The sequence below is a fragment of the Dendrobium catenatum genome, unplaced genomic scaffold, assembly GCF_001605985.2.
Source record: "Dendrobium catenatum unplaced genomic scaffold, ASM160598v2 fragScaff_scaffold_579, whole genome shotgun sequence".
Taxonomy (NCBI): domain Eukaryota; kingdom Viridiplantae; phylum Streptophyta; class Magnoliopsida; order Asparagales; family Orchidaceae; genus Dendrobium; species Dendrobium catenatum.
The window spans coordinates 65282-78039 of record NW_021319041.1 but is presented as its reverse complement, the minus strand read 5'-3'; the positions used below and the strand labels follow the sequence as shown (position 1 = coordinate 78039).

The window sequence follows — 12758 nt, the reverse complement described above, 5'->3', positions numbered from 1 at the left end:
CCTCTTGATGTGAACACTTCGGCGGTCCCTTTGGGTATAGATAATACCCGGAGACTGCGGAGCTCTTTCCCATTGGTAGTCTGCGATGCTTGCGTTCCTGGTGTTGGACAAAAAGCTTCCCACTGCATTGGCCCTTGGAGCCGTTAATCTGTGTGCGTAGTGTGGTGAATGTAGTTGTTTGGTTTCGCCTCGTGTTAGACGTGCTGAAGTCCGTTGGCTCTCTACTTGGGCCGATTCAGTTCGGTCGTCTTAGTAACTGCTGGGACATGCTTGTTGTGTTTTCTAATCGAGCACCTGCCGCGCCTAAAAAACATTAAAATACACCATGCTTTTAAATGGCTCCAGTGCCTTGTTTATCTGCTACTGTTATATATGTAAAAAAGCTAGTATTGGTTGAGTGTTCTTAGTGCTGTTGTTGGACAGAGATAAGTTGAAACAATTTATGGGTAGTGGGGGGACGTATTGGTGGTTCTTTTGTGGACGGAATTCCCAACTGAGACTTTGTTTATCTAGAATTTCAATTATAAACATTGTGTGCCATCTACCTTGCTAGTTTTTTATGGGTGCCTTTTCGCTGCAACTATCTAGTTCCTTAACGGTTACCTATCTCCAATTAAGTATTTGGGGCTTCTTGTATAGTCCGCCTCTCTAATAATTTCTTATGTCCTGTTACCATTCATTGATTCGTTCCTTATGTAAGTTATCAAAAGCAAAAATATTAGAGTTAAAAGTGTTTTACCATGATTATAACGTTAATATAATTATTTAAGAGAGGTATGATGATAATTTTTGGAGGAAACTCATACACCCTGGGAGGTTGTAATTTTTCAATTAGAGGAAACCCGATACGCTTAGATCTTCTGTTGATTGAAAAAGAGCTTTGTTCCACTTCTTCTTCTACTTTTATATGGAAATCTTGGCGAGCTCTTTCCAAACCTTCGTCTTGGCTTCGAATCTTCTTTGCGTCTCTTCCGCGGACAGTGTTCATCTCCACCTGTATCCTTCTTCTATAAGTTAAGAAAAGCAAGTTTGGTGTGTGTGTCCAAGTTTGTAAGTGTTCGTTTTGTAAGTTGTCATGAAATGTAAGAGTTTTCTCTAATATTATAAAAGTCTGTCTATGTTCTTTTTTGTGACAATTATGTGATTAGGTGAATGTAAATTTGGATGCTGTGATTCCCGTGGAAATTTGCTGAGTATATAACGCTCTAGTGGTTTTCCCCACAGAGTATTTGCTGCTTGTATGGATATAATATATATGTCAAAGGAAAATGATCATAAAATCCTCGTCCGTATACATTTTCGGATATCGCTAAGCTGTTGGGATACCAACATCAGTATCCAAATAAACAGAAGGATAAATCATATATGTGAAACACCGAAATAAATCAAACAATCTTTAGAAATCCTTGCAAGAAGAATTATGCGGGTCATCATTAGCTTTTACTTCAATCGTAAAATTTAGAGAGCTCCAAAGGATTTAAGTCAGTTTTGAATGCATTCACCACGCTGCAAAATGCTAGAGCTACAAAGAGGGATTGTTAAGCGGATAGTTTTCAAATTTATTAATTAAGGTAAATACTAAAAAGTCACGAGACTTTCACACTATCAGTGTGTTCTATATATTTATACGGCGAAATTCCTACCACTGAGAAATAGCTCAAGATCTGTGTTTACCAAGATTCGGTGTGTCGTGCTCAAATAGTCACCTTCATAACTCATTCAGGTCGTGCTAGGCAATAGGTGGTGTTTAAGTTTGTCAAAAAGTCTCCTTAACAACAGACTTGCATTGACGGTGGCAGTGAAGTCTATTTTGAGTTCAAGTTTTGTTACAGTGAGTCTATTTAAAGTCTTTCTTTGAATTTTTTTTATTTTGATGTCCATTTAATAAAATAAAAGCCGAAAGAGAAGAAAAAAAATCTGAAGAAAGAAAACAGAAGCCAGATTGACATTGATTGATCCTATGGATAGGTGGGGATTAACAAAGTCAACAAAATGTACAATCAAAAAATTCCTCCTATCCCTAAAGATATTGAACAATTACCTCATGATACCGATCAAACAAATAGAAATATGTAGTAAAATTAAATACTTTGCAATCTATGGAGGTGCAGTACAGTTGGTACGCATTTTTAAGATAAATCCATGGGTACTTCAAATGAGTATTATCAAAAGGAAAACATTAAAGGAATTGCATCCAGAAAGACTTTACAAATAGTTGATGGCGTAGTGGTTGGAATGTATCTAGGAGGACCTTATTTTCCCCATTGGTAAGAAACTCAATGTTCGAGAAATAAAGTCTATATCTACAAAAAATGGGACAATAAATAATAGCACAAGAAAAAATTCGAACACAGAGCTTCAAACTAGACAAACTCTACGTAACTTCCGCACGATTCCCCTCAGTAAGAATATCTCAAAAGCTAAACGTCATCGAGAGGATAGGGAGTAACAATGTCTCTCTCAGGACAACCATTTGTCCGAGGAGTAGTAGCTGCCTCGATGGGACCAGTATTTCTGATGCCTACTGCCCCCAAAAAAGACGCGAGATTGAGGAAGGGGAGTCATAAGAACCAAACATGAGAATATTGTGGTTTAAATGTCGTTTCGCACTTTCTGTTTGGGTTCGAGGCTTGCTAGCTCTAGATGGCATATCCATTAATCAGAATTTGGCTAAAGTCTAGTATTTGAGCTATGTTTTTACGCTTCATTTAAACGAAGAAACGTAAGCCAAAGGCAAGAATCTAGCTCATTGATTCTTGAAACTTGCCCTTTCCTCCGTCCCGTTTTTGTTCTCCTTGGAACTGCTGCGAGCAACGGTATTCAATACTGTTTTTGAAACGGTCCCCTACTCGGTATCGTCGACCTCTAAAGGGCACATTGCCTTCAAAATGCGAACATTCAAAATTTAACCCTGAAATAGGACCTAAGAGTTTACTGGCATCACCAGCCTTGGATTATACCTAACACTAACTCAACTAAGGGTGCTCTTTGTGCAGTCGTCCTTGATATGGGTTGTAGCCATTTAAAATAGCCACTCCAGACCGCGGGAAACTTTTTACTCATGGTTGTTGATGAGAGCTTGGATAATTACCCATGTGAATTGAAAAAGCTAAATCATGACATTGGCCCTTGGGAAAGCGGTCCTGATGTGTATTAAGTAGGGGAGTATCTGTATGCAGTGGCAAGTGGGGAGTCAAAAACAAACAATGAACCAAGGTCTCTCTGTGGTTTTAGACTTCTTTTTTTAGGTGCATTGCTGAGTACTCAAATATACGTAAGTATTTTGGGTAAAAGTAGCTCAGTTATGAGGCTAAGTTTTAGTTCATTTATCGGACTAAAGAATCTAGCCAATTGATTCGTTGACTTGCCCTTCCATCTCCCTTATTTGTCTCTTAGGAATGCTGCGTGTGTTGCATACGGTTTTTTGACCCCTCGCCTTTCTGGCTCTGAATATGGCCTGATGGTCCCCTTTTTACTACCGAAAAGTCAAATGTGGCTCTTGCGAGGTCCCTTTATTGGGCTGTTTTTCCGTGACTGCTGGGAACTTTTCCCATGGTTTGTAATGCTTGGCTTCCTCTGTCCAGTAAAAAGTCTCCCATGCATTGGCCCTGGGTTCCCTGTGTGAGGACTGTTGGTTCGCCTGTTAGCTGCTGAAGTCCACGCTGTGACGTACTGAAGTACAGTGGCCTAGTAACCCCGATTCGTCGATTTACCTGCTGGCTATTATATTCAATACTCTGTTTTATGGCTGCCTATTTCTGCACCTATGCAGTGTGTGTGTAATTAACATAGTTAGTTCATTATTTGGGCTTTACTAATTAGATAGGACAGTAATTGAAGTAGTTTATATGAGGACTGTGATTTGGATGATTGTTTTATGTGGTGAATTCCCAAGAGACTATTTATCTTCTGAATTCGTATGACCAGATTTCTACTGCAGTCTTTTAGGTGCCTTTTCGGCGCTCTTTTGGCCTTCTATTTTCAGCTTTTAATTAATGTTTTAGGGCTGTTTGTATTCCCCTCTTATGTCTATAAATAGTAGTTGTTTTGTAATGTTTTAGAGAGGTTATGATGATAATTTTTGGGACAAAACCTGTGAGGTTTTTCTTGGAAAAAGCTTGAGAGCTTTGTTCCACTTCTTCTTCAACTTCTATGGAAATCTTGCGAGCTCTTTCCAACCTTCGTCTTGGCTTCTAATCTCTTTCGTCTCTCCGCAAGTTTCATTCCACCGGTAGAAGAAAGAGATTAGAAGTCAAGACGAAGGTTGGAAAGAGCTCGCAAGATTTCCATAGAAGTAGAAGAATAAGTGGAACAAATCTCTCAAGCTTTTTCCAGAAAAAACCTCTCAGGTTTTGTCCCAAAAATTATCAGCATAACCTCTCTAAAACATTACAAAACAACTACTATTTATAGACATAAAAGAGGAATACAAACAGCCCCAAAATATTAATTAAAAGCTGAAAATAGAAGGCCAAACGACACCTAAAAATTGCATTAGAAATATGTCTAGAAATCAGTAAAAGTCTCTTGGAATTCCCCCAAAAACAGCCACCAAACAGTCCCCATAAAACTGTTCAAATTATGTCCAAAAACAGGCCCAAAATACTAGCTTTTATTACAAAAACTGCAGCATAAACAGCAGTCATAAAACAGGGATTTTAATAGCCAGCAGAAAACTAACGGATTACTAGGCAGTAGAGAGCCAACGGGACTTCAGCAGCTAACAGGAAACCAACAGCCACCACACAGGAACCCAAGGGCCAATGCCTGGGAAGCTTTTCAACACAAGAAACCAAGCATCAAAACCATGGGAAAAGCTCCCAACAGTCACGGGAAAACAGCCCGACAAGGGACCCGAAGAGCCACACTAATTTCGGTAAAAAGGGGGACCACAGGCCATAATTCAGGAGCAAACCGAGGGGTCAAAAACAGCAGGAAACCGCAGCATCCCAAGAGACAAAAGAAAGAGGAAAGGGCAATTCCAAGAATCAATGAGCTAATTCTTTAGTTCCATAAATGAACTAAAAAATAGCTCATAATGAGCTAACTTTTAGCTCGAAATATTAATGAGCTAGCAAGCCCAAAAGAAGTCAAAACCAAAATATTCATTTTGTTTTGCCCCCCCCCTCCCTTTGCATGCATCACTTTTTGAGGTAGGTACTAATATTTCTTTTAATTTCATGTCTTATTTCTCAATGTTAAATTGCATATGTTTTAATATTTTTTATTAGTTGAAATTAGCATGTTAATTCTTTACATGTTATATTACAGTAAGTAATGATAGTACATGCTTTTCTTTTAGATTTATTTAAATGTCTACATGTAAAATTTCATGAAAACAATACATTAGATAGGAGCATATGATTGGGTGTCTGTTATAAATTTCTCTTACGATAATACATAACATAATGTGCATGTTGATCAGAGTATTCAAATTAGTAAATGGCTCTTTGGAGCAATTGGTAAATGGATCTTCGAAGCAGACTGAAAATGAAATAATGGCCAAAAATTGAAAGTGTTCATGATAAGGACAAAATTTTTTATACTTCCGTTACGGGTGTATAAGTTTATATTATAAGCATTGATGAAATGAATAAAGAATAAATGAAAAAGGTTAAGGTTATATGAAAAAGAAAATGGTTATCGAGGAGGACATATGGAATAAGCATACCAAATGGGAATTTATGACTCTTGTATTGTTTATTTCTTTAGTTACTTATGCATTGTAAAAAAATGAAAATGTCATGCATAATGAAATTCCTTTCCTTGCTTTATGAAATTAATAGTTATTTGTTACATGCTGAGTTTTAGCTCATCCCTGGTTATGGGAATATTTTTCAGAAGAACCTGTTAAGCTTTGATGGCTAATAGACATGACACTTACCATCGTAGAGTATCCCAAAGAGACAGGTTCCTTGTTATTATTCTATGTCATGTGATGGATTATGTAATGTGGTCCACTTGTAGTAGTTATGTTTTATGTTATGAGTTGTTATTTCTGATGTAATAGAAATGCTTGAAATAAATGTTTAGTGGCTCTTTCCTATTTTGTATTTGGATGAATATTTGTTTATGTTAATTTGGAATGAAAGTTTTAAGTGTTTACTGTACTATCGTCTATTCCCGTCTCATTAATTAGAGCTTATCGGGCCGGGTCGTGACATGTCTAGTGAGAATATCCATGACTAAAGCAAAAGGATATAGGCTTAAAGCTGATCCTTGATATAATCCAACTGAAATAGGAAAATATTTGGTCAAAACACCTTGTGTTTGAACACAAGTAGCAGTTATTGCATACATATTCTTAATAACTTGAATATAAGCATTATTAATTTCTTTCTTATGTAGAACTCTTCAAATCACTTCTCTTGGGACTTTATCATATACTTTCTCTAAATAAATAAAAAACATATGTAGATCCTCCTTATTCTCTCTATACTTCTCCATCAAACCTCACAATAAGTGTATAGCTTCCATACTAGACTTACAAACATAAATCCAAATCAATTTTGAGAAACATTAGTGTCACGCCGCAACCTATGCTCCCTAACTCTCTCCCATAATTTTAAAGTATGACACATTAACTTAATTTCTCTATAATTTGCACAACCTTGTGCATCACCTTTATTCTGATAAATAGGAATCAACACACTCACTCTTCAATCATCTAGCATCTTGTTAGTCTTCAAAATAATATTAAAAAGTTACGTAAGCCAAGAAATTTCTTCATCTCCTAAGCATTTCTACACCTCTATTAGAATATCATCAGGTCCACCACACTTCATTTTCTTTAAGGCCTTTTTAACTTCGGTTTTACTAATACGTCGATAAAAACAAAAATCTTTATTTTTATTTAGGGTGCTAAGTTCACTAAAGTCAATCACATTCTCATAATATTCATTGAAAAGTTTAGCAAAATATCTCATTCACCTTTGTTGAATATCATCTTCTAAATAAATCATGTTTACTTTTTACTTGAATTAAATCCTTACTACTTCTATCTCTTTGTTTAGCTAAATTAAACATTTATCTTTCGTCCTTCTTAGAATCTAATCTATTATATAAATCATTAAAAGCTATAATCTTTGCATTGCAAATTGTTTTCTTAAACTCCTTATGGACCTCTTTATATATTTCCCAATTATCATAATTTTTACAGCTACACCAATTTTTATAATAAATCTTCTTATTTTTTATCTTTTTTTGCACATTTTTAATTCCACCACCAACAATTTTTATTATCAGTAGTTTTTTCCTTTAATATTCCAAGCAAATTTTATGCAAGCACACTATATGAGAGCACCAAAAATCATACAAGTGTGCAAATGCATCATGCAAGTGCATATGCAAATGCACTGAAAAATATGCAAGTGTGTCATGCATATGCATCAAAAAAATGCGAGAGCACCAATGTTAAAATATCTATATTTGCTCCAAAAAATGTACTAAATGTTCAAACTTATTATCTGAGAATACTGCATGGATGAGAAAAAAGATAACTAAAATCTAATTTGACCCTCCACAAACAAGCAATTTTAACAAGTTTGGAAGTAAAAAAAGATATCATTCAAATATCTCGATGATGACCATGCTTAAAAAAATATTAATCAGACAAATTCATAAATTCCAACAATAAATTATCTCGGTCTTTAATCCCAATAAAATATAAAAATCTCAATATATATATTCACAAGTAAAACCCACCTCCTATAGCCTAAAGCAAAAAAATATCCATCATCCACAACTATTTGCCCAAGGTAATAAATTTAAAAATAATCTTAACTCTCAAAGAGTCAATATCTTGTTGAGCATATCGCTATGATTCATTCTTAAATGATCACTTGCCATTAAAGACATGACATGTCTTCAAATTGATGGTTTTACACCACAAGTAAACAGTTATTATTGAGGACCTCTAACAATGCAGTTTTGTTACTAAATGTTTTGATATTTATATTGCAGCATATTTATTGCTTTATGTTAACTATTTTGTGATTGATAATACCAAGATTTCTTATGATGGTAAATAGACTTCTAGGGTCACAAATCACTCATTTAGAAGTTAGATCTATTTAAAATAAAAAAACATATCTAGTATGTGGTTATATCAGAGTTTTGATGGAGCATATGAGTTTATTATTTAGACACAAATAGGTGACTTCTCAGACTCTAGCCTTGCTGATATATCTATCATATCATAATCTTAGAGCCTGCATATAATTTCAAATCTATTTTATAATAGGTAATCAAGAAATAAACTTTACATACAAACATCTCCTCCATCTAATTAATTTTAAAGTATATTTGTCTTTCTTCTTCATCAAAGTTTGACAAATCTTTACACTTTTACATGCATTCTTCATCGAAGTTAGCTTGATTCCACGGGATCAAGCTGTAAGCCCCATTTTCACATCTTTTGGCATATTTTTTATTATTCTTTGAGGATAATCTCTACTTTTTTTGGGATCACCCCTACCGCATTGAATAGATTCAGACATTTTAGACTTCAAAAGATCAAGATATAAATCTCACTTTTCACATATCTTTTTATTTTCTCTATCACATTGATGAGACATCAAAATTTTTATTATTTTTACGATATATTCTTTACTACATTAAGAAGATATTTGAGCAATTTTGATCTCATATGTTCAAGATGTAAGCTCCATTTTTCACATTTTTCACTGTAATATTGAGGAGATTTTTTAATTTTTAATCTCATATGATCAAATTATAAGTATTATCATTTATATCTTCATATCCCCTTAGCATTCAGGTTTTTTTATTTTACATAATGAAACTTTATGTCTCATTATTCACATAGTCTAGATGGTAGTGAGGCATGCAATGCTTTATGGTGCCGAATGCTGGCCATTAAAAGAGAAGCATAATACTAAGTTAAGTGTGGCAAGATGAGGATGCTCAGGTGGATGAGTGGCTTTACCCTTAGAGATAGGATACGAAATGAGCATATACGTGAAAAGAGTGGAGTAGCTCCAGTAGAAGATAAGATTAGAGAGAGTCGCCTTGGATGGTTTGGTCACATAAAAAGGCGGCCTTCCGATGACCCGGTTAGGAGAGTAGAGGTATTAGATTTGACTTGTGTTAAGAAAGGTAGGGGTAGACCTAAAAAGACTTGGTTAGAAAATATTAGGAATAACCTTTCTTTATTAGATTTAAATGAGAATTTGACTTTTAATAGGACACAATGGGGAAAAATGATTCATGTAACCGACCCCACGTGTGGTGGGATAAAGGCTTGATGTGCTGTTGTTGTTGTATTCACATACTCTAGATCTCCCCTACCATAAATAAGAGAAATTCTAGAATATTTGAATTATATGAAATTATAATAGGGGAGATATGCAAGATGTAAAGAATGAGATAATTTGATTATGTGTAATCAAGAAGTATGAATGTCTTCTTAATATGATAGAGGGGATATAAAGAAGTGAATAATTAGACTTATAACTTAATCACGAGAGACCAAAAGGCCACAAATCTCTTCAATATAGCGAGATGTGAAAGGTGGGGCTTACATAAAAAAATACTAAGATATCTCCTCTAAGTAGTAGAGAATATATTATGACTAGAATTAAAAATGAATATCTCATTAATGTTGTAGTAGAAGAAAAAAATAAAAAATAAGACTTATATCTTAATCATGTGAGATTGAAAATGCCCAAATATAATTTCATTGTGGAATGTGAGATCCCCGAAAGAGTAGTAGATAAAATTCCCAAATAGTAGTGGAGAAGATGTTAAAAAATGTGAAAAATAAGATTTATAGCCTAATTGTGTAGAATCAAGTTGTCGCAAACATATTCTCCATGTGACGGAGAACTTACAATTATATAGTGTGACAAAAAGAAAGCCCGACAATTGGACCTACATATTGTCCTAGTCAAGAATGCCATTAACCACCTAGTTGCACATGAATGAAAGTGTGTCTAAGTAATATATCTTAAAATGAATCAATCCTATATAAAATCTTAGTAAGGTATATAATAAACACATCAAGAAGGCTAGAGGTTGATAAATCATCTACCAATATCCAATATAATGAACAATATGTCATAATTTTCTATAACTTATTTAATTTTAAAAATAAAATTTAATCCTAAATAAATCAAAAAGAAGTTTAACTCAAAACAATATTGTTTTACTTATGCATGCTAGGTTATATTTAAATTAAATCATTTCTATTAATACAAAAATTGAATTTTAATATTACATAAAAAAAATATTATTAACACCTTTATCACTCTTTGAGGATATTCTCTATCTTTTTTGGGGATCTCCCCTACCACATTAAGGAGATTCAGACATTTTAGCGCTCACAAGATCAAAATATAAACTCCTTTTTCACATTTCTTTATATTTTATCTCACACTGATGAAATATAAAAGTCTTTATTCATTCTCGATATATTCTCTACTATATTAAAATGATATTTATGTAATATTGGTCACACGTGATTTAGACGTAAGTTTCATCTTTTATCTCTCTTCTTTTCAACTATGTTGAGAAGATTTTTTGAATTTTGATCTCATATCGTTAAGTTATAAGACTTAGCTTTCACATCTTCATATCCTCTTATAGACATTCGGATTTCTTGATTCCACATAATCAAGTTGTATGTCTTATTATTCACATATTCTAGATCTCTCCTACCATATATAGAGAAAGTATTCTATAATATTTAAATTGTATGAAATTATAATAGGAGAGATGTATGAGATGAGAAGAATGAGACAATCTGATTTTGTAAAATCAAGATGCCTAAATATTTTCTCAATATTATAGGAGGATATAAAGATGTGAATGATACGAGTTATAACTTGATCATGAGAGACCAAAAAGCTCAAAAATCTCTTTAATATAGTAGAGAAGATAATAAGAGATGTAAAAGGCAGAACTTATATCTTAATTGTATGGTATCAAGAATACTTAGATATCTTCTCAACATAGTAAAGAATATATTTAAAATGTAATAAAAATATGGATATATCATCAAAGTTGTAGAAGATAAAAAGAGATTAAAAGCGAGGTTTATATCTTAGTCGTGTGAGATCAAAAATATATGAATATCTTCTCATTAAGAAATAGGAAATCCCCAAAGAGTGGTAGAGAAGATCTCTAAATAGAAATGGAGAAGATGATAAAAGATGCGAAAAATGAGATTTACAGTTTGATCGTGTGGAAATAAGCTATCATGAACGATGTTCTACATGTTCCATAGAACTTACAACTTTATATTGTGTGAACAAAAATGCCAAGAAATTAGCCTTACATTGATGATGACATCAGATTTCGACACGTGTACCGTCGGCAGCGGCGCAGACGACGGCTACAATCCAGAGCCTCTATTTGTGATTTATTTTGTATTTTATTTGTTCTTGCATTTTATTTTACTAGTTTATCCCTGCGGGTATTGAGTCGCTATTGTAGCCCTAAGGGCATTTGTGTCTTTCTAGTTTCGTTTCGTTTCGGACTATTTATAGGAGTCCTCTTACATTGTACTAGATGATGAATATGAAATTTCAGCTTTTTGTTTTGGATCTCTTTGTGAGTTCTAGATAGAGTGGAGTAGCCTAGGAGAGGCTCAAAGAAATACCCAACATCCCCCTTTGTGGGAGCTCTTGGTTCCTATCTTTTTTCTTCCACTTCTTCCCTTCTCCCCTAGCCGAGATGATGAATATGAAATTTCAGCTTTTTGTTTTGGATCTCTTTGTGAGTTCTAGATAGAGTGGAGTAGCCTAGGAGAGGCTCAAAGAAATACCCAACATCCCCCTTTGTGGGAGCTCTTGGTTCCTATCTTTTTTCTTCCACTTCTTCCCTTCTCCCCTAGCCGCTGGCTTCTCCAAACCGACCACCACCTGACCGGCCAGCAACCACCCCCCTTCCCTTTTCGTTAGCCACTGGATTCCGCCCCTTCCTCCTCCGTCCCTCCCTTAATCCCACCTCCTCCACTGAAATCAGCCCAACCTGATCCCCCTTGGATCCCACCTGCCGACCCCCATTAATCCTAGCATTAGAATTTGAAATTCAAATTCAAAGAGCTGTTATTACTTTTCTCATTTGTTTTTTTGTTATTTGGGTCCCCCCCCCTTCTTTCTCCACTTTGCCGCCTAAGAAACAATTAAACCCCCTCATAAATCCCCTAATGACCGCCGGCCCCCCATTACTCCCTTAATTGTGTTAATTTGAATTTCAAATTGGCCTTTCCCCTTAATGAAAATCTGAAATTGAACCTCAGATTTTCCCTCTCATCTCCTTTCCCGCCAAGCTACTTGTTTCAACCCAAAGACCCCCAACCCTAGCTGCCCCCTCACCCTCCCAAGTCTTCTCCCTTCATCCCCTCACCTTCTCCTCACCAATCTCAAGAGAGATCCTCCCAACCGTCGCCACCACTATGCATGGCCGATCCAAAAGTCGACCATTTCCTTATTTGATGATCAAGGATGAACCAACATCCTTGAATCTCCTTTCTTTGACGTGAACCTAGACCTGGATTCTTCCGTGGAGGATTACTTACATCGCATCCTGTTTACGCTAGTATCTTCCATCGAGGAGCACATTTTTTCCAGACATTAGATGCTCACTAGTCATCCCGTGAATTCCCCGCCACCAGCTACTTTCCCAACGGACTACACTTTGGGCACCATTTATCTCTTAGTGGCATTGCTCGGTTTGCTCTCAATCTTCCTCCGTTAAAGCCCCGCCGTCAAGAGCGTGAGTGAGGGACCCAAGGTGAA

The 12758-nt window shown here is 35.2% G+C and overlaps 1 protein-coding gene across 1 annotated transcript in view; it reads right to left on the bottom strand.

The window, feature by feature from the left end:
* Positions 1-128, bottom strand: part of LOC110100746 (CASP-like protein 5C1) — a 1222-nt gene extending 1094 nt beyond the window's left edge. The window contains exon 1 of the mRNA XM_028694844.1: positions 48-128. Within this exon, the coding sequence (XP_028550677.1) occupies positions 48-128 (81 nt within the window). The remainder of the gene's footprint in view (positions 1-47) is intronic.
* Positions 129-12758: the final 12630 nt, after the last annotated feature.